This window comes from Malus sylvestris, chromosome 15, assembly GCF_916048215.2.
Source record: "Malus sylvestris chromosome 15, drMalSylv7.2, whole genome shotgun sequence".
Classification (NCBI taxonomy): domain Eukaryota; kingdom Viridiplantae; phylum Streptophyta; class Magnoliopsida; order Rosales; family Rosaceae; genus Malus; species Malus sylvestris.
In genome coordinates this window covers 46,218,171-46,243,369 of record NC_062274.1, presented here as the reverse complement: position 1 = coordinate 46,243,369, position 25,199 = coordinate 46,218,171, and the positions used below count along the sequence as shown (strand labels likewise).

At 32.8% G+C, this 25,199-nt stretch overlaps 1 protein-coding gene and 3 pseudogenes across 1 annotated transcript; 1 reads left to right on the top strand and 3 right to left on the bottom strand.

The window, feature by feature from the left end:
• Positions 1-338: 338 nt before the first annotated feature.
• LOC126603026 (purine permease 3-like) lies at positions 339-4,009 on the bottom strand (annotated as a pseudogene).
• Positions 4,010-10,936: 6,927 nt separating this feature from the next.
• On the top strand, positions 10,937-13,411 carry LOC126603025 (uncharacterized; annotated as a pseudogene).
• Positions 13,412-18,587: 5,176 nt separating this feature from the next.
• On the bottom strand, positions 18,588-19,682 carry LOC126603024 (uncharacterized). The gene is made up of 4 exons (XM_050269795.1): positions 19,524-19,682; positions 19,204-19,427; positions 19,011-19,112; positions 18,588-18,831 (listed from the first exon to the last, which is right to left on the bottom strand). The coding sequence occupies exons 1-4, from the start codon at positions 19,680-19,682 to the stop codon at positions 18,588-18,590; spliced, it is 729 nt and encodes a 242-aa protein (XP_050125752.1).
• Positions 19,683-20,162: 480 nt separating this feature from the next.
• LOC126603023 (uncharacterized) lies at positions 20,163-24,335 on the bottom strand (annotated as a pseudogene).
• Positions 24,336-25,199: the final 864 nt, after the last annotated feature.

Below are 25,199 nucleotides of genomic sequence, written 5' to 3'. Positions count from 1 at the left end.
AATTATTTACAATATATAATTCGATAATAAAAAATTAGGATTCATGTTCAATGGTGAAAGTTGCATGCAATTAAAAATATCAACAATTTAGACCGTGTTTTAGAAGGCTTGGGATTCCGATGATGAATCTTGTGAATGGGTTTGTAGCAGAAAAACTTTCAGTTCCTTAGCGCAGCAACATGAGCGTGATGATAACATGTTGTGGCCTATTTTATTGAAGGGGTGCGTCAAAGAGAGATGAAGAAAGACTTGAGGAGTTATGTGTATTATTCCTATGCATTGTGCCTTTATTTATAGTAAATCAATGAGGATTTTTTGCCTTGCAAATACTACAATTATCAAGGGATAGGATCTTCTAGTATCCTAAATACAATTTACTAATGATTTGTACAATCACACATGTGCTAGAATTTATGTCACAACAAAAATGATAGTATTGGTGTTGCCGTCCAACTAGGGTTGGTGACTACTGACTAGCTAGAGTTCCAGCAGAGGAACTTGTGATGTTTCTGGTGTGTCTTTCTTTTTCTCCGCAATTTCCGTTTCCATTTCCGTTTCCTTTTCCTTTTCCTTTTCCTTTTGCTTGTTTTGTTTTAGGATAAATTAGGTTCACATCCTTCTTTTTTATACTCCATTAATTAAAATCCTATTCATTTTCAATTTTTGATCAAGGTCCTTGGGTATTAATAATATCATTAATTATTTGAATAATAAAATATTTTTATTTTTAAATATATTCCTTTGGTGTTAAAAGTGTTACGATTAGTATATTTATATTTATATTTATGGCTAAATTTTTTATCATATATTTTTATTTTTAATTTGTACCTATTTTTAATTTGTTCCAATTTTTTTTTCATTTTTAATTTGTACCCATATATTAGTTTCTTTTTGTGCCCATATTTTTTTAAATTTTATTTGTGTTTGTACTCATATGTATACCGTTACGTCACATTGTATATTTAATCAATAATAGAAAAATTACATATGATATATTTATGTTTTATGCCTAAACTTTGTATCATATATTTATATTTTTAGTTTGTACCCACTTTTAATTTGCAACATTTTTTTAAATTTGTAGTATTTTCTTTTTAGTTTTATTTTGTACCCATGTATTAATTTCTTTTAGCGCCTATATTTTTTAAAAATTCATTTGTTCTCATAATTTTTTATCTTTTATATGTACCCTAATTTATTTACAATGTACCCATTCTTCTTTATTAATGTACCACTTTGTTATATGTGAATGTACCAATTTTTTTGTAAAATGTACCAATTTTTTTAACACTATGGATACATTCTTTTGCCATTTATTATTTCTTATTTTTACATTATTTTTATCCATTTATTCAATCAAAATGTTTGAATTTTTTTATTGTAACCATTTCTAATAGTATTATAATGAGGGATTTTAAATTTATAGGATTATAGATCTCATAAAATATCAAACAATTAATGTCAAAACTATAAAAATATAAATATTAATTGTAATATAATGAGGTGTACAAAGTCAAGGGACTTTAATCAAACTTTGAATATCATTAAAGTTTTAGTCAAAAAATGTTAAGGATTAAGGACCGCATCCAAAGTATCCCTTTGTTTTATCTCACCATAGAAGTAAGAGACAAATCCCCACACAGAGAGTGCAAGAGAAACTCCCTTTTCTGGTTGGAATTTTTCATGGTAAAAAATAACTGCTAGGATCTCAGTTATGGGGAGTAAAACAGCTATCACAATTCCAGAAAGCAAAGATGGGGCGCAGAAGATGATTCCTATAGCTCCCAGAAAGAAAGCTTGCCAAACTATAGCACTCAATACCAGCACCATATAATATCTGGTTTCCCCAAGATCGAATTTTCTTGCTTCTCTTGGAATAAGCTGAAAAAGTTGTAAATAAATTTGACTATTTACCAAAGAATATCCTTTTTATATACCAATAATTTTCCACACTAAATCATCTAGCAAAATCACTAGGAGTACCAAAAAAAATAAAAAAATAAAAAAAATCACTAGGAGTAGTTCTGATTTCTAACTTAAATGCATAGTAAGGAGCATACTATTCTACCAGCTTATCAAACAAAAATTAATCTACCAAAGGGGAGAACATACAATGGTTAAAATTTTAAATGACTCAGAACTACGCTTATTATTCCTTTATTAATTTATTTTTGAAACACATCATGAGATTAAAATGTACAAAACGTAAGTAAGATCCCATGTCCAACAAAAATCTTTTATAAACAATGATGAAATAACTAAAAATAACAAAGCCGAACTTATTACAAGTTAGTGAGCATGTTTAATATTCAATAATATGCCTTGAAGATGACTCGAACCTCTATGCTCTTTACCACGTAGTTCCAGCAACTAAAAAAATAGCAAAAAGATAGCAGCAATACTACTAGAAAGGACGGGTTGTCAATAATATTACTACCATTTCAATTCGGGATCTTGGAACTTTAGAAAGGATGAAGAACAAACCTATAGACGTAGGTATAGTACTGATACAGTTTGTTGAAAATATATGGTATCTTGTGCGACATCAATACATATATATGAACAAAAAAGGTAGAATAAAGTAACTCTCATTAGTTGGTAGTTGGTATAATAACTTTAGATTGATTCAAAGCATGAAGTAATCGAGTTTTAGTTTATCTAGCTAGCATATTTCTCCACTATAACATTATGGCTCTCTAGTTCTTTTGTGAAGACTGAGGATATACTCCTCACAATTCTAAAGGTCACTTTATAAATTTGTAGAACTTGTTCCACTTACTAAATTAAGTAAAAAACATACATGTAGGTATACCATTTGATCTTTGGCTATACGAGGATAGATCATTTCGCTTCTCACATTGGCAAATGAGTGTTGTTATTTTAATGATATTTACTGATTATCATGTGTAGCTACCTTTTTATGTCTCTTTCGTAGGACATTCTATAAAGATGAGTTTTGCAAAAAAAAAAAATAAAAAAATCATCCAAATTAAGAATCATTTTTCGATTAACATTTTCATGATTTTGTTGTTAATTAAAGTGAAGAACGTAGTTTGTTTATTATTGAATTACAGGCTATAAGACTAAATTGGTTCAGATTTAGCTAATTTTTTTATAAAAATAATATTTAAAATATGACTTAAAAAATAAACGGTTCAGATCATCACGTTAAATTAACATTATTACAAGCATGAAAACACATTAACAATTAATTGAAGTAGAATCTCATATAACTATAATTGATTGGATGACGATAACTAAGGAGAGGCCAAAACAACTAACCTTGAAGTCGTTGTTGATAAGCATTCCCACAGTGCAGAAAAGAGTAGCAAACAAACACATAACCGATTGAATCTCCAGAACCAAAGCATATGTAATGGTCTGCTTGGCCTTCTTGTATGTCAACTTTATCAACGGCAACACAAATCCATACAAAGCAGCCGCCGCCACCGTCATAAAAAATTCGGCAATATACTCCTTATTCGTTTCCCCCTCTGGCCGATCAGAGCTGGTGTTCAACCCCAAAACAGCCGCACCCATAGTCAACAACACGACGGCGTTTATGGAGAATGAGGTGAACTTCTGCTTTACAAGAATAAAGGCAAAAAGGGCAGTGAAGGCTAGCTGGCCAGCGATGATTAGGGCTGACGTGGAGACAGGAAGTCGGGCCACGCCGTAGGCGTAAAGGTAGTCTGTCTAGGCCGGTGAGGACGCCGATGACAGCGGAGGCCATAAAGAGTGGGAGTTTCATGAAGAAGAGTTTGGTTGATGGGCCTTCAGTCTTGCGGCGGTGGTAATAACCGATGGCTATGGGGATGAAGATGATTGGCCAGCCGCCGGTTTGGAGCCAGCTCGAAAGCCAGACACGTTTGCCTCCATGGATGAAGTAAAGGCGCATTACCAATGGACCTCCGCATGTGCCTATGGATAAAAGTGTGCAGCTTATAACGAGGAGGAGCGTTTTCATGACAGCGTTACGCTTTTCAATATGATCGGTTTCCATTTACATCTACGTCAGGCCCTCACACAAACGCCGAAACGCTGAAACGCGGAAATTTCAGGACTGGCTCGGTATTAATGAATATGTTTTTCTCAGTGACGTTAGTGTTGTAGCCAGTAAAGGGCAGGAAATGATCCGGCTGTGTGGGAGTGAAATAATGGAGCAACGGAAAGAGTGTGACAAAAGGAAGGGAGTCGATCAATGTTTATATCAAGGGTAGAGTAGGTGCCTATCAAGTCGATGAGAATAGTGAATAGTCAAGAGAGCTGTTAAGGCCACCCCCCAATCCTATTTCCCCACCCCTTTTTTAATTTATTTTTGATGACATGTTTACCCCCTATGTCAAATGACGTAAATACCTAAATAATCTAGAACCCTTTTATCTCCCTCCCACTTTCAGACCTCTAGCTGTCCAGCTCCACTCTCTAGAACTCGCATCCCACAAATCTTCTTATCCATAATTCTAACTCAGTTTCTTCTTTTTGTTTTTGCAAAACTCAAAAGGATCCAATTTCTTTGAATTTCATTTTGTTGTTAGCTACTGCTTTGGTACAATTGAAAGAAAAAAAAAAGTGAAAAATTGAAAATTTAGAAGAAAAACGGAAAGCCCAGCAACCACCCCATCCAATTTGACGGCAGCCACCCTCCACTGGCTTGACACTTCAACCTAATCTTTTCCTTCCTCCATCTCAATCAAACTCACAAATACTAAAACTCAACTTCAACCGTGGATGTCGCTTATCCTCGTCCTTCTAGTCAAAATGGGCCACGTCAAGGCCTTCCCCTCCAAATTTCCAGAGAGAAAAAATTGTTTCTAGTGGGAAGGAGGTTGTTGTCGAGTTGAGTCGGATGATGTTAATTGTATCTAGGATATTTCAAGAATAGAACTAGGTGGAGAAAGAGTATTAAGTATTTTTAGCTTTTTATGATGGGTGAAATTATAAGGGGATGAGAAAATAGGACAATGGGATGGGTTTAGTAACACTCATAGTCAATGGCATATACATAAACATCTTGAATTTGTCCTATTGAAAATGAGTAAGGCTATACTTAATAAATTTTTTATACCACATTTGTATCACATTTCTAATCAAAGTAGAACCTACCAACACATGTAGGTTCCATTTATATTAAAGATGTTGTAAAAATATTGTATGGAAAATACGGTAAAAATTAGAAAACCTAGCATTCTTGTCATGTTTTTCGTGTTTGTGTTGTTTTCGTGATATACCCGATATCTTAACAAGTCGTGTCGTGTAACATCCGTTAAAGTAAACGGGTAATATGACCCGACCCCAAATCGACCCATTAATATTATTAGGTAATATGACTAGACATGTTATCTGTTAAAGAAAATATATTTTAAATCAATGAAAATGAAAAACATAATTTGACCCCTAAATAAATGAAAAACATAATACTAAATTAGTATATGCATACCATATTGTCACATAATTATTATTTCAAAACATAAAAAAGAACATTTGTCTTTCAAGTATGACATACCCCAAAATAAGAGCGTAATGAAAAAAACATTAGTACAATACTACAAAATACCAAATTTTCAAGGAGATGCAAAATGAAGGGAGTTGTGCTTCAAGGTTAAGGATGCAATGACGAGCGTTTATATATGCTTTCACATTTTTCAGACTTGTACATTAATGATTACGAATTTTATTTATTTTGAACTCCCCTTAAGTAATATTCATGAGGGTTTGTATACCCATCCTCAAAGCATAAAGGATGCGATCATGAGTGTCTACCTATTTTTTTTTACATTTTTTTGCACTTATAAATTAATTATTATAATTTTTTAATGTGTTTGGTATTTTTAAATTACTTGATATATTTAATTTTAATGTGTTTTATAATTTTTTTTACTCTCACTCTTTGCCTACAGTATACTATAAAAATAAATAAATAAATAAAACTTAATTTAAAAAAAACATTATATAGAATAATAATACAATATATACCATATATGCTTATACACTATGGCTATTATATTTTATAGTAAGTTTTTTTGGTAGTTTAAAAAATTAAAATTATCAAAATAACATTTTTCTTAACGTGTCGAAATGGGTTACCCACATGTCACCCTCGTGTAAACCTGTAAACCTGTTAAGGACCTGTTATTAACGGGTTCTTATCTAGTGACGGAGCTAGAAATCCAGACTAGAAGGGGCCTTTAAGCCATACAAAAGAAGCTAAACAAAATAATTGAAATCTTATTGAATGGAAGAAAAATTAAAGGTATATTATAAGAATAAAACTTGTTTATGAGTTTTGATTAATAAAAGATTAATACGTTAGATTCGAACAAATATTTTTTTAATTAAGTCTTAAAATTATATCATGTTCTAGACTTTATAGGTCTTCTTTTATATCAACTGACAAAGAAAAAGGGTATGATTTTTACATGGTAAAACATAAGGTTAATATTAAAAAAAAAAAAGTTGCTTGGTTTGCATATGGTAACACAGAAGGCAAATTATAACACTAACAAAATGGGGGTTGGTTCTTATACGGTTAAAAAAGGGGGTTGGTTCTTAGAGCAATTCCATATCGTGGGAAAGTTCTCCCAGGGCTATCCACTATTTAATCCACCTTGTGAACAGTAATTGCCCTTAATAAACAGTAATTGTTTTTTGCATCTTCACCCCTACACTTGAATAGCCCTGACAATATGTAAATAAAATAATAGTGTTTTTTGCAATTTGCTTGGAATTTCCCGTGTACTCTCCACTCCCTCATGTCACTCCCTCTCTTTCCACCCATCTTTCTCACTTCTCTCCATTTTTCTAAAGTTCCTCTCTCTCTCTCTCTCTCTCTCAGCTCTCGACACTCTCACTCTCTCTAGAGCTCCGAGAGCTCTCACCCACTTTCCTCTTCGAAAATTAAACAAATCAAACACCAATACCATGAAACCTTAATCTCTGGGACTAAAGGATCCTAGCTATACCGTTGCATGCGTCATCGGACCATCACGATATAAACCACCATTGAAGCCGAGAGCTTCAAGATCTGAAACTCGAACCCAAGTGAGGTTCTTTATGAAAATCTTGTTTCATTATGTCTTAATGTTGCTTGGGGCAAGATTTGTGGTGTTTTTCCAATTCAAAACCAGAGGTTTAACCCCTGCAATTTCTCTTAAACCTTGCCTAGTTTTTTGTCACCTCCTCAGAGCAAACTTTGGCAAGTTTGTGGGTTCTGGAGCTCTTGCTCAATTTGAATCCATTCCAGGTACTTAAATGCCTCTTTGCATGTGAAAATTAGTTGGAAATTACTAAGGTTTGACATCCATGCATACTGTTTTTCCTCATTTTCAGAATCCGGCGAAGAAACCCAGCCCTTGCAGGCCATTTTCCGATAATAAAAAAGTGGGTGACGTCAGCCTTACGTCACGTTGCCTTCGGGGTCTCGGGCTGGCAACTCACGTCGGGCCTCTCACTCGGGCCTACTCGGGCTCCCTCACCAGCACATGCTAGGCTTGCTTGCTTGGGCTCTCTGCCATTGTTCGCGGGCTTGTCCCTCGGGCTCTAGCACATGCTGGAGCTGCTCTTATATGGTTAAAAAAAGGGGCAAATTTAAGGTTTTTAAGATGTTGGTACTCGGTACACTCAGCAAGTCTCGACCCCAAGACCAATGGTAATTGTAAACCCCAATAACCAATGAGCCACATGATCATTATAGTAAATGTTGTCAGATAATACAAATAAAATGGAATTGCAGGATAGGGCCGGGCCTTTACTACCCTCTATATGGCTCTGTCGCTGCTCTTATGGTGTGACTCGATAACAATATAAATAGTTATTGTGTCGATCCGAAATCCGTTATTTTCGTGTTGTGTTAATGAATCATGTAAGAGATTGTCAGATCTAGTAAAAATAACTTTCTTTTATTGAAAATTGGTTTTCATTTGTGTCAATGTGTGTAACTATCAAAGTTGGAAAGAGACTTCGTATTTGATTAATTAATTTGGGATCATGGACATGTGGACGTTTCTAACTTCTTGGGAAATAAAGATTGGTTTGCAGCCTTTATTTGTTGTGGAAATTTTAACGAAAGGCTCTCGGTACTGTTCACTTCAACGAAAAATCATATTTTTACATTAAAATGTCAATTCTGGTACTATTTACTTTATTTATTAGAAGTGTGAGCAATTGAGATGACACAAAGTTTTATTCTTAAATTTTTTGTAGTTTACTTGTAACCGATATAATTGTGTTCCGACATGATGTTAACACAACATTAAGGACGTAAATTACAAAAATGTAAATGACTATATACTAGAATCATTTACATTTACAATCTAAACATTGTCAGTAATACTAACATAAATGGCAGCTTTTGACTAGTCCTCACCTAAACAAGTTTTAATATTTGGGTTGATATCCAAGCGTAGAAATGAGTAAATCTTGCCAGTAAGGGTCAACATTTGACAAACGCTACAATTTGGTCTTCAACTTTTCCCTTTATATTGTCGAGTGTACTTTGCCAGACCAACTTTTCCCTTACATATGCATATCAAAATATAATAGACAATTGTTAAGAAATAATATTTTACTAATTGATAAATGTTGAATGTACATCCAGAGTGCTATACAAAAGCATCTTTAGTGAAATCATAAAACAATTGAAGGAATGTTACACATGAACCAAATAAAAAATATCAAAAGTCGTGGACTGAAACTGTTCGTACAAAAGCTCCCATTGCCCTGGTCTCTATCCATCTCTGCAACAGGATTGGCTAATGGCTCCTCAGGCGACCCAAACTCTCATGTAACTCAAACTTGAACTCCCTGCATTGACTAGCCATGAATATATTGAGGTAGTCATAGTTTTCGTAAACAGTTAGATTGAAATAATGATTAGAAGCTCTCAAATGTGCTAAATAGGATCGTATTAGGAGCCCTTATTTTCCAATTATAATCAGAATTCTTACTTTGCTTGGAGTCCAAGTTATAGCTTTTAACTGAACCCTAATCCTACTTACATTCTATAACAATTCTTATTAACTATAATGACCTATTAAGCGTTGAATTAGAGTCAAATATCCAACAGTCTCGTCTAGCTATATCTTTGAACACACTTCCATACATTGAAAAGCTTCCCTTGCTAGCAAATTAGGCGTTATGCCTCAGTGGCAAGTTCCACACTGTGCTATCTACTCCATTAAATGATACGTATAGAAGTGTTTTGGTTGGAAAGTGATTTTCGCTCTCTATATCTCTAATTTTGCTTAGAACATGTATAAAAATATTGGAGAATAGGATCTAGCATTGGTCATACAATATACGGGAGTTTTCACCCCTAATAAACCGAGACTTTTTGAGATAAAACCCAACATCTACCAATAGATGGTTAAGTGGAGACATTACAGGTGATGTTAGTGGTGGACCATGCTAAGATTATAAAGTTTATAAATAAATAAAAAAAGAATCAATGGAACAAGAACATGGAGAAGTGTAAGGGATATGTATGAATAGGTTAATGCTAGAGAGATCAAATTTTTTAATCAAATTTAATCATATGACATGGTTGTTGATGATTGGATTATTACTTAAATGTTGACTAACGTGTTTATTTCTTATTGATGACACATCATATGATTTACAAATTTAACCTAAAAAGTTAATCTACCCAGCATTACTCGTGTAAGTATATATATCGTTCCCCCATTTTATATTACAAGCTAGAACTTTTCAATTGAATGATATAATGATTCCATCTTACTACCAATAAAAGGAATTATAATTAAGGAAAACTAATGAAAAAGGCTTGAAAAGTTTCAGTTTTAATAAAAAACCATGTTATAAGTTTTGTTTAATAATTAGTACAAGGCCTATATTAAAGCAGTCCAACTAAAAGTGGCCCAACTGTAAGAAATTATGATTTGTCGATTTTACCCTTAGGTTGAGTTGTTTTATTATTTCTTCAGTTCAATTTTCTTGTTAAGCTCTTTTTTGCCGGGGTTGGTTGAAGGATTTGAGAACCAAAATTTCGAGTTCTTATCAATTTGAACGTGATAGTCGTTTCAACATTTGAAGTGCTGATCAAATTGAATGTGAGCGTTGCTTTTCATATCGTCCGTCATTATTTGTACTGTATTCGAGGTAATTTTTTTCCAGACTTTCGTCTTTAATGGAGTTCATTGTTGTTTTGCATATCTTCTTATTTTTATTTGAAACAGAAACATAGATCCTGATGCTATTTAGTTTATTGTTTTGTATTGTTTTTTTGAAACGTGAGTCATTATTCATAATGTATTTGTGGTACTGTTTTTCAATTTTTCTTCGTTAGTGAAGTTCATCGTATGTTTCTCCAGAAAATAAATTTGAGAACTGCATGTTATTCAATTTCGTATTTATTTTGTTGATAATTGTATATGAGTTGCAGAAGGTTTTTTCTTGTTTTGAAGATACAACGTTAGCTTTTGGTTTAGTTTTTCCAGATACAGTGTTTTTTTTTGTTCGTTTTTCCATAAACAGTTTTTGTTTTTTTTCATTTTTTCCAGAAGCATTGTTATCTTTTGGTTCAGGTTTCCAGAAACAGTTTTATGTTTTCGTTCTTTTTTTGTAAATAGTTTTAGGTTTGTTCAGTTGGTTCTTTTTCCATAAACAGTTTTAGTTTTTGTTCAGTTGTTCCAGACATAGTGTTAATTTTGGTTCCAATTTTCCAGAAACAATTTTATGTTTTGGTTCTTTTTTCCATAAACAGTTATAGTTTTTGTTCAGTTGTTCCATAAATAGTGCTATCTTTTGGTTCGGATTTTCCATAAACAATTTTAGTTTTTGTTCAGTTGTTCCCGAAACAATGTTATTTTGTTGTTCATTTTTCAGATACAGTGTTAATGTTATATATGTTCATTTAATATTTGTGTATTGATTTTTGTTTTGTTTTGTTTTGTTTTCTTTTATTTTGTGCTATATAGTTATGGAGAATAGTAAACTAGCTCAGTTTATTTATGGTGGTTTATCCGTGATTAGTTCTATTTCATCAACGTGTACATTCAATCAGATTTTTGTTGATCTTTGCACTAGGTTTAAAGGTTTGAGACTGGGTTGTTTTGAGTTGAGATATTCTTTGAGTGAAGGTTCTACTTGTATATTGGATTGTGATGCCGATGTTAAGAACATGTTGTTAGTTCTTGGTGTTGTTGGAAAATCTTTGGTAGAAATATTGGTTTTTGATAAATGCGCAAGTGATCTAGTTGAGTTACCTACAAATAGTGTATCTTCTTCATGCCATACATCAGATTCTATAGCGCTTGTTAGTGAAAATTATCATTTAGGGAAGTATGGTATGGTTCTCATGGTATTCATAGCTACATGACTTCTGAATGGGAAAACTATATTGAATTCATGGGTCAAGTTTTTAATGGAGGTTGTGTTGATTTTCGTGATAAGTTGAAGAAGTTCTTTGTTGAGTGTGGGTTTGAGTTGAAATATTTGAAGAATGATAAGAGTCGGATTAGCATTGAGTATTCCAGGAAAGAATACAACGGTTGTCTTTGGCGTGTATATGCATCAAAGTGTTCGATTAATGATTTTTTTGTTATTCAGAAATTGCACAATGTGCATACATGTAAAGGAATGATCTGAAAGAAGAAAAACAAAGTTGTTGGTCAGAAGTTTGTTGCTTCTATAATTAAGGACAAGGTTCAGTCAAATCCACTTATCAAATCGAAGGAAATCATTTCAAACCTAAAACAGTTTTACGGACTAGACATTGATTATTCTACTGCATACTTCGGTAAAGAGAAGGTTGTTTCTGAGCTGAACGGGGACGTTGTTGATTCTTACAAGTTGTTGCCTTGGTATATAGAATATAACCTTATTCTACTGCATACTTCGGTAAAGAGAAGGCTGTTTCTGAGCTAAACGGCAACGTTGTTGATTCTTACAAGTTGTTGCCTTGGTATATAGAATCTAACCTTGCAGGTAATCCTGGATCTGTGTTTGAGCTTGAAGTTGTACCAGAGTCCAACAGGTTTCTTCAATTGTTCATCGCTTATGATGCTTGGATCAAAGGATTCAATGTTATTCATTGATGGCACATTCATCAAGAGCAAATACATGTTGTGCAAAAAATGGCAATGATGGTGAGTTAATAGTCTGATTTTATAATTTGATGTTATTTGTTCATTTTTGTATATGAGTTGCAGAAGATTTATTATCGTTATGAAGATACAGTGTTAGCTTTTGGTTCAGTTTTTCCAGATACAGTGTTTTTTTTTCATAAACAGTTTTAGTTTTTGTTCACCTTTTCCAGAAACAGTGTTATCTTCTGGTTCGGGTTTTCCAGAAACAGTTTTATTACACCTAATGGTATTTTATTTCTTTTCTGTTTTTGCAGAGATTTTCGAGGTTGCTTATGCTATTGTTGATTAAGAAACAATAAAAAATTGGAGATGGTTTTTGTCAATATTATCTCATATATTAAGGCTTCAAGAGAGGATGATCACATTTATGTCGAATAGACATGACAGAATTTTAGGGTGCATTCCTGAATTTTCCCTGAATCTCCACATTCATACTGTCTTGTTGAATGTTAGTAGTTTATTTCCAAAGGGTACTGGTGAGGGACTAAAGAAGAAGATGATGAATCTTTTAGCAAACTGTGCTTATGCATGCACTGCATTAGATTTTGATGATTGCATTGCTGAATTTATGGATAACGGGATAGGGCATGTGAAGAATTTTTTAGCTGATTTGCCTAAAGAGAACTATGTTGTTGCTCACTTTCCTGGTAAGAGATGGGGATCAATGAGTAATGCACTTTCATAGTCTTTTAATGCCATGTTGTCGAATAGCCGTTGTATGCTACTTATGGATCTTCTTGCAGACATTAGAGTTCGGCTGATGGTTAGCATGACTGAGAAGAAATTATTTGGTCAGAATATTCATACAATTTTGGGTCCAAAGAAAAAAAATGAGTTGAAGATGTTGTTGAAAAAGGGCATGCATTGAAGGATTAGTCATTCTGACATGAATGTTTTTTGAAGTTAGGACGAAGTGGAATCATTTTGTTGTTTGTTTGGATGATAAGACATGCTCATGTGTTCAATGGCAGCACAATTGTTTCCCATGTTCTCATGCATTGCAGGTGTTGCTGCATGATAATCGTGATGTATTTAAGTATGTTAAAGACTATTGGAATGCATCTTTTTATCTGGAAACATATCAGTTTGTTATGAATCCAGTTTCAGATTTAGATAAGCCCAATGTTAATAATTTTACGAATGGTGTGAGGCCTCCTATTACTAAGGTTCCGTCTGGAAGGCCAAAGAAGATTAGGATTAAATTTTCTGGTGAAATTAGTTGGACAAAGAAGATTGTGACTTGTAGCAGATGTGGAGGTTCGGAACATAACAAGATTTCATGCAAAGTTGTTATCCAAGAAGGTTGATTTCTTTTTTCTTTTTGTTTCTTTTTTCTATAGATGGGTGCTATCTGTGATATGTAACCGATTTTATTCTTTGGAGATTGCTTATTTGTTTTCAATTGATGTTTCAAATTATATATGTTTTGGTTTATACGAATGTAGTTCCTTTAGTGTTAGTTTGTTGTTTAATTTTTCAGATATAGTGTTCGCTTCTAGTTTCTTTTCCAAAAACAGTATTGGTTTTATACATATCAAACTATTTGTGGAATCAAATTGTAATATGTGCCACTATTTTCTGCAAAGTTACCAAACAATCATAGAGTTTGTTGGATCTAGTGTTGTTTTTTTGCTCTATTTTTAGACACACTGTTATGTTTTGATTCTTTTTTCCAAATACATTTTGTTTGTATCATACTTGACCAATCCCGAAACTACTGAGCACTGATTAACGTTATATCGTCAAGGTCCCAGAAGAGTTTCCCTCAAACTAGGAGGCCAATCACAGCGCGACACGTGTCGACATCATAAGCCAATCATAGCGCGATGCGTGTCAACATCAGAAGTCAATCATAACACGACACGTGTCAATGTCAGAATGAAACTAGAAACTCTCTTCTATAAATAGAGATCATTCTCTCACAATATTTCCTAATGTCATTTGTACTAAATCATTCACTAGTACTCACTAAATGAGAGTTTGAACCTATGTACTTGTGTAAACCCTTCACAATTAATGAGAACTCCTCTACTCCGTGGACGTAGCCAATCTAGGTGAACCACGTACATCTTGTGTTTGCTTCCCTGTCCCTATCCATTTACATACTTATCCACACTAGTGACCGGAGCAATCTAGCAAAGGTCACAAAATTAACACTTTCTGTTGTACCAAAGTCCTCACTGATTTTGTGCATCAACACAGTTTAATGTCTTGGTTCTATTTTTCCAGCAACATAGTTGGTCTTTACACAACGTTGCATACTGTTTCTTGAACCGAATAATCACATTTTTTTCTGGTCCAGTGTTAGTTTTTCAAAGAAAATGTTGTGTTTTGTTTAGTTTTTCAGAGAAAATTTTATGTTTTGTTTTTTCCAGAAACATTGTTATGTTTTAGGTATTCCAGAAACAGTTTTATTCCAGAAACAATATTATGTTTTTGGTTATTTTTGTCAAAAACAGTGTTATGTTTTGGTTGATTTTCCAGAGACAATGTTAGTTTTACATAAGGGAAGAAACTGTTTCTGTTTTGAAATCATAATGTTAGTTTTACATATATTATTTTCCAAAAATAGTGTTTTCCAAAGACATTGTTAGTTTTATATATGGGAAGAAAATGTTTCTAGAGATAATATATATTGAGTAGCATCAAACATGTTTGACAAAAATATTTGTTAAACCATAGTAAAAAGGAAATCGTGAAGCTTAAGAAGTACATTCAGTTGACAAAAATATTCTAATGCCCAATGCTTGTCAATTTCTGTGAGATTGCTACGAAAGCTTCTTGTTCTTTTGTCCAGCTGTACTCATGATTCATCAAATCCACGAGGATATCTTTCCGTGCTTTTAAAACTTGATAATCTTGGTTATGTTCTTGAATTTTTTGGTTCTTTGAGAGTTGGTCAATGAAGCTAACCATGTATAAGCCGTAATCCAATCTGATTTACAAGCAAATTTAAGTTGTTATAAACATGAGTATTGAAGGCAAACAAAGTATGTGAGAGATAAGTATTTCAAAAAGCACATTGTTGGTTTCTGTATGCACAAAACAGAAACTATATATAGAAGTAAAACTAGTTTAATTTTTTTCACGTACGTTGTTGGTTTCTGTTGTGCACAGATTTTGTCCTCCTTGACTTGAAATTCAAAGTCACTTTTTATGGAATTGATTTTCTTCATTGTTTCTTGATTTAAATCCCTAAGTTTGAATGGCTTGTTGATTCCCTTGCCTTCTCAAGCCAATACTGAACAAAGTTCCCCTGCATAAAGTTATTATAGAATAATAAGATACTTATTTGCAATACATATGAGAGAGATTTGTGATTTTGGTTTTTTTGCTTACCACTACTGCTGCATTTTCCCATTAGCAATCACATTCCAGATCTTCATCTTTTGAGTTTTGGTGAGCTGAATTGTAATGAGTCATTTATGTAGTTTTTGTGTCCAAAACTACCAAGGAGAAATGGTTGTAATGAAACAATCGGAAGAAAATCTTTGACACTTTTCCATATTGGTCCATCAATTGGTTGTGAGCCTTTCCTTGTTTTGGACACTTTCTTGAATGTTTTGTTTATTGATGTTGTGCTGTTGGAATAAAAATCATGTAAAATCATATCACAGTGTTTCTGCATCCAAATCATAATATGGCATACTATTTCTGGAAAATAGCCAACTAGAAACTACACTGTTTATGGATTCAGAGCAAAATTGGCACACTGTTTATGGATCAAAATCATAATAGGCAACACTGTTTCTTCAAAAGTACTAAACAACCACATTGTTTATTGATACAAAATATAACAGGGCACAAACTTTTTGTTATTTTACATGTGTGTATACAAATATTCATAGAAATTAGTTGTTTTGTTTTTTTAGCTTTATTAAACATGCAGTTAACAAAAAGTTCATACAAGGCAAAACTAGTTATATACTTACAAAGATTGTTGTAGAGACGTAGAAGTTCTTTTGTTTTTGTTTTTTTTTTGTTTTTATGTTTTCTTTTTCTCCTTTGAGGTAGCAGAAAGAGTCAACAATCTGAGTTGATATAGGTTCATTTGACATCAAACTATGCAGGTCTTCTTTAAATACCATTATTCTTGAATAGTTGAAATCTGTAGTTTCAGCAGTCTATTATTGATCGTTGCAAGAAATTGCATAAGGTTTAGTTATGTTATATTTATTTAGTGCTTATAAAGTTATGGGAGTTTGTAATTAAACATTAGTTAAGAGTTTTTTGTAGTACTTACATGTCATCTGTCGAGTAGAATTGAATTATTTTCCTTTTTTCATCTGGTTCTAGCATCTTGTACACTTGAAGTTATGTCCAGTTCACACCACTATTTGTCAGATTTGTTGCTGGAAAGTCATCAGGTTGTGATGAATTCTAGTCTTTTAAATTCAGACTGAATAATAGAGTGCTTGGGAGGACTATATTTTTGCATTTAGTTGTTGTGTTTCTGGATGTTTGTTTTTTGGATTGCCCATCATTCTTCTTAAGAGCATCGTTGTGTTTCGGAGCTTGAATTTCCTCTTCTTTCTATTTTTCTTTTGCCACTGATGAAAGAATTTTGTCTGGCAGTCCTGCAATTTTGTCATCATTCACCATGTTTTCTTAAATTTCTCCCTTGTTTGATTGTGAAACAGATTTGGCTCTTTCTTTTTTATTCCTCTTTATCGCTGTTGTTGGTTGCAGTGTTTCAGAGCTTTTCTTTTGCCTCTTTGTTTTGCATTTGCTGTTTTCTTTAGGTTCTGTCTTTCTCTTCTACTGCCTTTGCATTTTTTTCTGTGTATTTTGCATTGAGTCTCCAATGATATCTTTTTCGATACTGTTTTCAATATGTAGATGTATAGTTTCCTTCTTGGTGTATGATATTCTTTCTACTTTACCAATCATTCTCCTCTTTTGTGTATTTTTCGTTGTTTTCGATATCACTTTGACACTTGTTCTTGTTGAGTTTGGCACTTGTATATTTATCTTAAGTGAAGCCATCTGCTAATATAGTTTTATTAGAATGCAACTTGTACATAAGCAAATATAAATTAATATGAGTACACATTGTTTCTGAAAGTAACACAAAAATGGAGCATTGTATCTGTAATTGTAAAACATTATATCACTGGATAAATTTTTATTTTTTTTCCTATAATTGAAATAGAGTACACATTATGCATGAAATACTGTTAAAATCACTATAATTTTATACTAAACAACACAATGGTTCTGCAACTGAAAAATGCAAAAGTTGTAGTTTATAATCACAGTGAAACATGCTCTAACTAGATTTCGTACATTTCTTTTCTCAATTCAACATTTTTTCAACCAAATGGAAAATATATTTGCTAGATCCTTAATATTTAATGTCGGTTAAGAAAATGTTGGGGGATCAATTTTTCATTAGCATTGTAAAAGTGATTTTTATAGTGCAGATGAAAAATGCTGATTAACTTCATGCATGTTATTTTGTATACGCTTGATTCAAGTAGATCTAACTTTTGTATACAATGAAATGATATTTTTAAATTATTTGAGAAAGTTTGTAAGAATTTTTTACCTCTGTTTGTATATGCATGATTCAAGTGAAGTCGATCACCAGATGTTGCTTGTCGGAGTTGAAAATCTTACGATTTTCTGAAATCGAAGAATGAATATGGATGACTTTGGCTCAAGGAAGTTGAAAAGTGTGTGGGTTTTCAAGTTTTGGGTGCGAGAAAATGGTTCTTATGTTAGAATGATTTAAGTCGTTGTCTAATATAAGTATTATATTTTTCTTTTTTTTTTTTAGTTTGTTAATGATAATTTGAACATTTGTTCTAGAAACAGTTTTTATTTTTGTTCAGTTTTTGTATAAACAATTTTAAGTCGCAGCCTAATATCAGTATTATACAGTGTTGATTTTGTTCATTTTTCCATAAACAGTTTTATTTTTTGTTCACTTTTTCCAGAAACAGTGTTATGTTTTGGTTCGGGTTTTTGAGAAACAGTTTTATGTTCCTTCTTTTTTCCATAAACAGTTTTTGTAACTTGTTCATTTTTTCCAGAAACAGTGTTATCTTTTGGTTCTGATTTTCCAGAAACAGTTTTTGCGAGCCTGAAAATGGTACATTTGCATTCTTATGCTAGAATGATGTAAGTCGCGGCCTAATGTTAGTGTTATATTTTTTAGAAACAGTGAACCATTGTTCCAGAAATATTGTGAATTATTAGTGCTATAGTTTCCAAAAAAAGTGAACTAAGTATGAGAAACAGTATATGTTCCACAAACAATGTATGTTCCAGAAACTGTGAACTCTTGTTTTCTATGATTTTTATGTTCTTTTTGTAATAGATGTACCAATATTACAAGGAAATTGATTTTTGGGGGGTTTAGGAAATGAAATATAATATACAATTTGGAATTTATAATATAAATTCCAAAAACAGATCCCTACAACCGTTTGACAAAAAATAAACTAGACTATATAATTTGTAATTGTAATGACTGAGTAATTACAATGAAATATGGTCATCATCATCTCCAAAAAGTTCATCAATGTAATCATATTTCCTAGCAACCCTTTTCTCTTCGAGCAACCTTTTCAGTCCATTTGGATAGTTGTGCAAATGATTCACCAAGATAGTTACAATTGAAGCTCTCTTCTTAAATACTTCTTCCTTGTGAAAAGTGGATTCTATTGGTTTTCCCTCATGAATTTGGTTTGCAAAGTGAATGACAAATAAGCAGCAATCCAATCTACATTTTTTGCAAAACAAAGAGGTATGATAGATAAGGAAAGGAGATAAATTTATAACAGTAAAATGTTGTCTAGTTGTTTGCACATATCACACTGTCTCTGGATCCAAAGCAAAATAGGCTCAGTGTTTATGAAAAAAAACCAAAATAATGACATGAAACTATATTTTTGTACTTACGAGTTTTCTCTTTGCTGTGCACAAGTCAAGCATCTTTTAATCTCTATTTTGAGGGTTTGATCAGCCTTGAAATCCTTGTACAGTGCTTCTATTTTGTCCCTATGCAAAACAGAAACAAATAATAATGAGATTTGATTTGTCTTTCTTACCATAGTAGAATAGTTTGTAATTGATTTAAGGTTTTTTTCTTACCACTTGCACAACATGCTTAACATATATGTCTGTGGTGCCTTTTATCATTGGTAGTTTGGAATTGTAGTGTGTCATTTTTCCATTTTTAATATCCCAAACTACCAGGGTGAAGTGGTAGTAATGCTTTATCAACATGAAGACCTTTCCCACATTGTCAACATTCTCTTCCAAAAGTCTCTTCAATGTTCGATCAATATGATGCTGGTCACTCTCTGAATTTGTTTTCTACATGTCATTCTGAAACAATAACATAACCTTTTTTTTACTGTTTATGAAATTGACAAACAGAAATTTGTTGTAAATAAACTTGTTTACACTTACGAAGATGAAGGAAGGAAGATATAGATTTTGCTCTTGTCCTATCCTTGTTTTATTTTCTGACATGATGAAGAATGACGCATCAATTATATTTGAGTCAATTGCACCATCGATAAACAATGTTGTCAAATCTGACTTCAAAACAACAAGCTCATGCGCCATGTTCTGTTTCTTTGGTTGCATACAAAAATAATCCCTATGTAAGAAAATTAAATGATATATATATATATATATATATATGTTCACTGTTTATGGAATATGCACATTCTTTATGAATTTTAAGAAAATAAGTATACTGTTTATGAAATATAAGTTCATTGTTTTTGGATTATAAGTAATTGCTTTTGGATTGTTTCTGGATTTTGTTCACTATTTCTGGATTATAGTCATTTTTTCAGGTTTTATAGTGCTAGAAAGTATGCAGATATCAGGGTTTCTGGATTATAAGTCACTGTGTCTGGATTTTATAGTGCTTGAAAGCATGTAGATATCAAAGTTTCTGGATATAATTAACTATTTCTGGATTGCAAGCTAGATTTTATAGTGGTAAAAAAAATAAAGTAGATATCAAAATTTCTGGATTTTAAGAAAATAATCATACTGTTTATGAAATAAGAGTTCATAGTTAATGTTACCGAAAACTTACATTTCATCTTGTCTGTAATATTCCTTGATTTTCTCTATTGTCTCATTGTCAAGCAACTTGTAAGCGTGTGTTGTCGAAGGGAGGTAACTGCCTTTATCACTCTTTGAGCTCTTTGGATTTGTCTTCTTTGCAGGCTTCCTTTTTGTTTCTTTTGCAATCGGCCTTGCTTTTATCACTTTTGGTTTCTCCTTTGTTTTGTCAACAATTGGCTTCACCTTTTCTTTGTCAAGCACTTTCTTATTCTTGTCAGTTTCGATCATTGGCTTCTTCTTTTCAATTTCTTGTTCTTCAAGTATCCGCTTCTCTTTCTCTCTTTCAATAATTGGTTCCAAATTTTGCTCATGCTGTGATATAACGATGAAAGGGCTTTAACTGTCACTAACATCATATATGTACTTGTCTTTCTTTTTTGGGATTTTCTGGAAAGGGATATAGTCAAACTCAGGAAGAACGTTTGCTTTACGATCGTCCGTGGTTCAAATATTTTTAACCAAAGTTCTTGTCATTTTTTTTCTTCGGCATTTTCTTCTTGTCCATCTTTAGTGTTCTTGCCTTCTGGAGTAGCCATGTTAGCAGAGGTATTTTCTAGGTTGGCAACTTCAACATATTGATTGTCCATTTGAACATCAATTGGAACTTGAACTTGGTCTTTTCCAGTGATCGCTTATGGTTGTTTGGCAATTTCTACATCCTCTGTTTCAGCCTCTATTTGAACATCTTCTATTTGATCTTTAGAGATTTCTTCTCGACTCTCCATTTGATCATCAATTGTAACTTCTGGAATTTGTTTGATTTTCTTGTAGCTTATTCTTCAGGATTCCAATTTCATTGAGAAGTAGATTCACTTTTCCTGAAGTTTCAGCATTCTTCAACCGTAACTGCTGGATTTCAGCATATATATCACTAATTTTCTTCTTGCTCAACTCTTTTTCTTCTTTAAGCTTTTCAATGTCTCTTTTGAGTTTTCCGGTTGTTTGACTAGAAACTATAAAAGCTGTTTGCAAATTGTCAATTGCATGCATCATCATTTGTTTAAGCACCATATACCTTATTTGTTCCATGCCCGTACATTTTTCAAATTGGTTGAACATCTCATCAGTTATTGTTGTGTCAGTACCATGGATGTGAGTTTGATAATCTGGATTGAGTTTTAGATATTCTTCATTGTACAACTTGTCAAATTGTTGTTGGGCTTCATCAATGGTGCTGCATTGAGGCGCTTCATCTGTTTTACTTCTTTTATCAGGTTCCATCACATCTTTTGCAATAGCAGTCCTCTTTCTTTTCCTTGTCACGGTCTTTTCTTTGGCCTTTCTTGAAGAATCCTCTACTATCTCAGTAGTAGGATCAACAATATGTACATAGTTACACAAGTATTATTTATTAATTCAAATTATTAGTGTGCTACTGTTTATGAATTTTCAAAATGAATTCTAATTACACAGCTTATAAGTCACAGTTTTTGGATTATAAGTAATTGTTTCTAGATTATAAGTCACAGTTTCTGAAATTTATAAATAACTGTTTCTGGATTGTAAGACACTGTTTCTGGATTGCAAGACACTGTTTATGGATTATAAATTATTGTTTCTGGATTATAAGTTACTGTTTCTGGATATAAGTTATTGTTTCTGCTTGCTAGTCATTACCTCAAAATTTTCACCTTGGTCTTGTTTTTAAGGACTAGCCTTCTTTCTTTTCTTTGTCGTTGTCTTTGTTTTGCCATTTTTGGAATAGTCCTCTCCTTTTTCAGTAGGAAGAATCGCACTGGCAATCTGCACATAGTCACAGATTAGGGTGATTTATAGTTTTCTGAAAGTTGAATTGCTTTTAGAATTGTAAAATCTAAGCATTATGTGAAAATGATTTTGATTATTAGTTATTACCTTAATATCTTCAACTTTGACATCTCTGATTGCTTGGTGTATCATTGTTGTGTCCTATCTTCCTATCGTCGGGACCATGTTTTCTCGACCTTTAATTGTCTCAACAAGGTTTGATTTAAGACATATCCAATACTGCACAAAATAAGAAAAGTGAGAATAGTTACAGTTTGAGAATCATAACAAAAATTTCATACTTTTAAAACTATAATTATTATATTCTTACCAAAATAAGAACGGTGCAATTGCTGGTTGTTGAATCATCTCCTTTTTTCTTCTTCTTGGTTTGTGATTTGTCTATCATTTTGAAGAGGTGGTCTCTTACACCCTTGGCCCAATTATATTTGTTGATTTTGTCCAACTTCCCACAAATTTGCACGAAGCTCCGTGTAACGTATGTGTCAGAGTTTGCAAACAATAGCGACTGGATGAAATATGCACATATGATTGAAGCTGTATCTCTTGCACCTTTAGGAGTTCGGTCAACGAGTGATTTTTGTTATGCTTGAAGAATGTAGTTTTTTTTCAGTCGTTCAGCATTATGAAAGTACTTCTCGATGAATCTATCCTCCTTACCAAATTTGGAGGATTTGTCAGTGTTTGGTAGTTCGACTCCATCATTGTTCAGTCCAAAGATTAGGGCAACATCATCAGGTGTTATCCCTCTTGCATCGCGATCTCCAAATCTGAACTTTTGCTCTTTGGGGTCGTAGCATTTTATAACTTTAATTAAGTCCGTATCAGACTTCTTCTTCCTTTTGGTGACAACAAGAAAGTCATCTATGTACAGTTTAATAAGACTCCAAAATGGTGTCTTTTCCAACTATTCACAAACATCTTTGCTTTCTTCAAGCATTGGCTTGTATGTTTCCATTGAGTCTGAAAACCCAGTCATATTGCGCCGATATTGGAGATATGTATGCCGATATCTTCTCTTCTTCTCAGTTGAATCTGGAGTTTTCTTCTTATCCACTGGAGTTTTCTTCTTCTTTATTGTTGTTTTTCTTGCAAAAGTCTTCATTCTAATTTTATTGGTTACCTGTATTTGTAAAAATGAACATAGTTAAGGAATTATAATTAATTGTTTAAGAAGAACAAGCAAAATATGGATTGAAGAAAACAGATATTCAAAGGTCAAATATTTCCACAAATCAAACTGTTTTTGGATTCAAATCAAAATAAGGGACATTGTGTCTAGAATAGAGGCAAACAATCATATTATTTCTGGATTCAAATCAAAATAAGGGACATTGTTTATGGAAAAGTAGCAAACAATCACACTGTTTCTGGATCCAAATCATAATAAGGGACATTGTTTCTGGAAAAGTAGCAAACAATCATACTGTTTCTGGATTCAAATCAAAATAAGGGACATTGTTTCTAGAAAAGTAGCACACAATCACACTGTTTCTGGATCCAAATCATAATATGGGACATTGTGTCTGGAAAAGTAGCAAAAAATCATACTGTTTCTGGATCCAATTTTTGTTTTTGGTTGGGGTTTTCAGAGTCAATGCTAGGTTTTAGTTCTTTATTTTTATAAATGATGTTATTTTTTTTGTTCTTTTCTTCCCAGATACAGTGTTTGTTTGTACACAAATACTAAAATAAAGGAAACAACAAACTTTGTATGTGATATTTTTCCAGAAACAGAGATATTTTTTTGTTTTTCAGAAACAATGTTATATTTTGGTTATTTTCTTTTTCTAGGTATAGTGTTTGTTTGTAAACAACCAAAACAAATACTGCATCTGTTATTTTTTCCAGAAACACTGTTATGTTTTGGGTTTTCCAGAAACAGTTATGTTTTCGTTTTTTTTTTTTTTTTTTTTTTTCCAGAGACAATGTTCCTTTTTGCACAATGGAGCAAACTGTTGTTTTCTAAAAAAGTCCAAAACAATCATACTATTTCCTAGGAATGTTTAACATGTAAGAATTGCATGAGAGTTTAACAGGGATAAGACTATTACCTTTTTTTTGCCGCTTTGTTTTGACGGTGGTTCTGGTGCGTTTTGCACTTCTTTTTCTCAGGTTTGTTCCGACGGAGTTTGTGGTAAATTTTGGCCTTTTCTTCCTCTGGTTTGTTCCGACGGAGGTTATGGTAAACTTTGGACTTCTTTTTCTCTAGTTTTTTTCACACGGAGGATACGGTAAGTTTTGTACCACTCTTTCGCCGGTTTGTTCCGACGGAGGTTCTGGTAAGTTTTGCACCATTTTTTCACCGGTTTCTACCATTGAATGTCTTTCAACTTGCTTTGACAGCTTTGATCCGATGAATGCTTCCATTTCAACTTCGATATGAACTTTGATTTGATTGTTTTTGAAATGGGGAATTCGATTTGATAGGAAGACAGGGAGATATTATGGCGGTTTCGTATTGTCAGTTGAGGTTGGTGAAAAGTCAAGAGAATTGTAGTTTTGTAGTGGATTGGGCTTTTAAATTTGGCCTATGAACAATAGTTTTGGATGGTTTTTTTATTAAACTTTGAGCCCTTTTGGTTAAATAACATTTTGAGATGGTTTTTGGTTAAATATTTGTTAGCCTAAGCCCTTTTCATTAAAGCTCCCTTATAATTATGCACTTAAGATTGTTCTTGTCCCTCATCTTTGAAAAAAAGGGACTTATAGAACCCGGTCCATTTCCTAGCAGTGATAGTTGGTAAAGTCCACGTATAATCTATTGATAATTGCGGTCCGGTGCATTAAAACTAGCCTTGGGCATTCGTGTCGTGTTTTTTGTGTTCGTGTCGTTTTCGTGTCATATCCGATATCTTAATGAGTCGTGTCGTGTAACACCCGTTAAAATAAATGGGTAAAATGACCTGACCTGAAATCAACCCAATAATATTAACAGGTAATATGACTTGACTCGTTACCCATTAAGGAAAATATATTTTAAACCAATAAATAATCAAATGAAAAACATAATACCAAATAAGTATATACATACCATATTGTCACATTCAAAACATAAAAACGCATTTTTCTTTTACATCTAAATCAAAATCATCAGGCAATTATAAGTACAGTAAAACTTTGTTCTTGCAGAGATCGATTAAAGTAGTAATGAAACTTAAAATGAAAAGGCAGTAACGGAACTTATTTAGGAAATAGCCAAAGTCTTACATATTTTTCATCCAAGTAAATAGC

Coding starts and splice junctions, on each gene's coding strand:
- LOC126603024 (XM_050269795.1), bottom strand. CDS start 19,682: ATGGCGCATGAGCTTGTTGTTTTGAAGTCAGATTTGACAACATTGTTT. Junction 19,113..19,203: donor GTTAAGCATGTTGTGCAAGT/GGTAAGAAAAAA, acceptor TTCTGTTTTGCA/TAGGGACAAAATAGAAGCAC. Junction 18,832..19,010: donor GCACAGCAAAGAGAAAACTC/GTAAGTACAAAA, acceptor CAAAAAATGTAG/ATTGGATTGCTGCTTATTTG.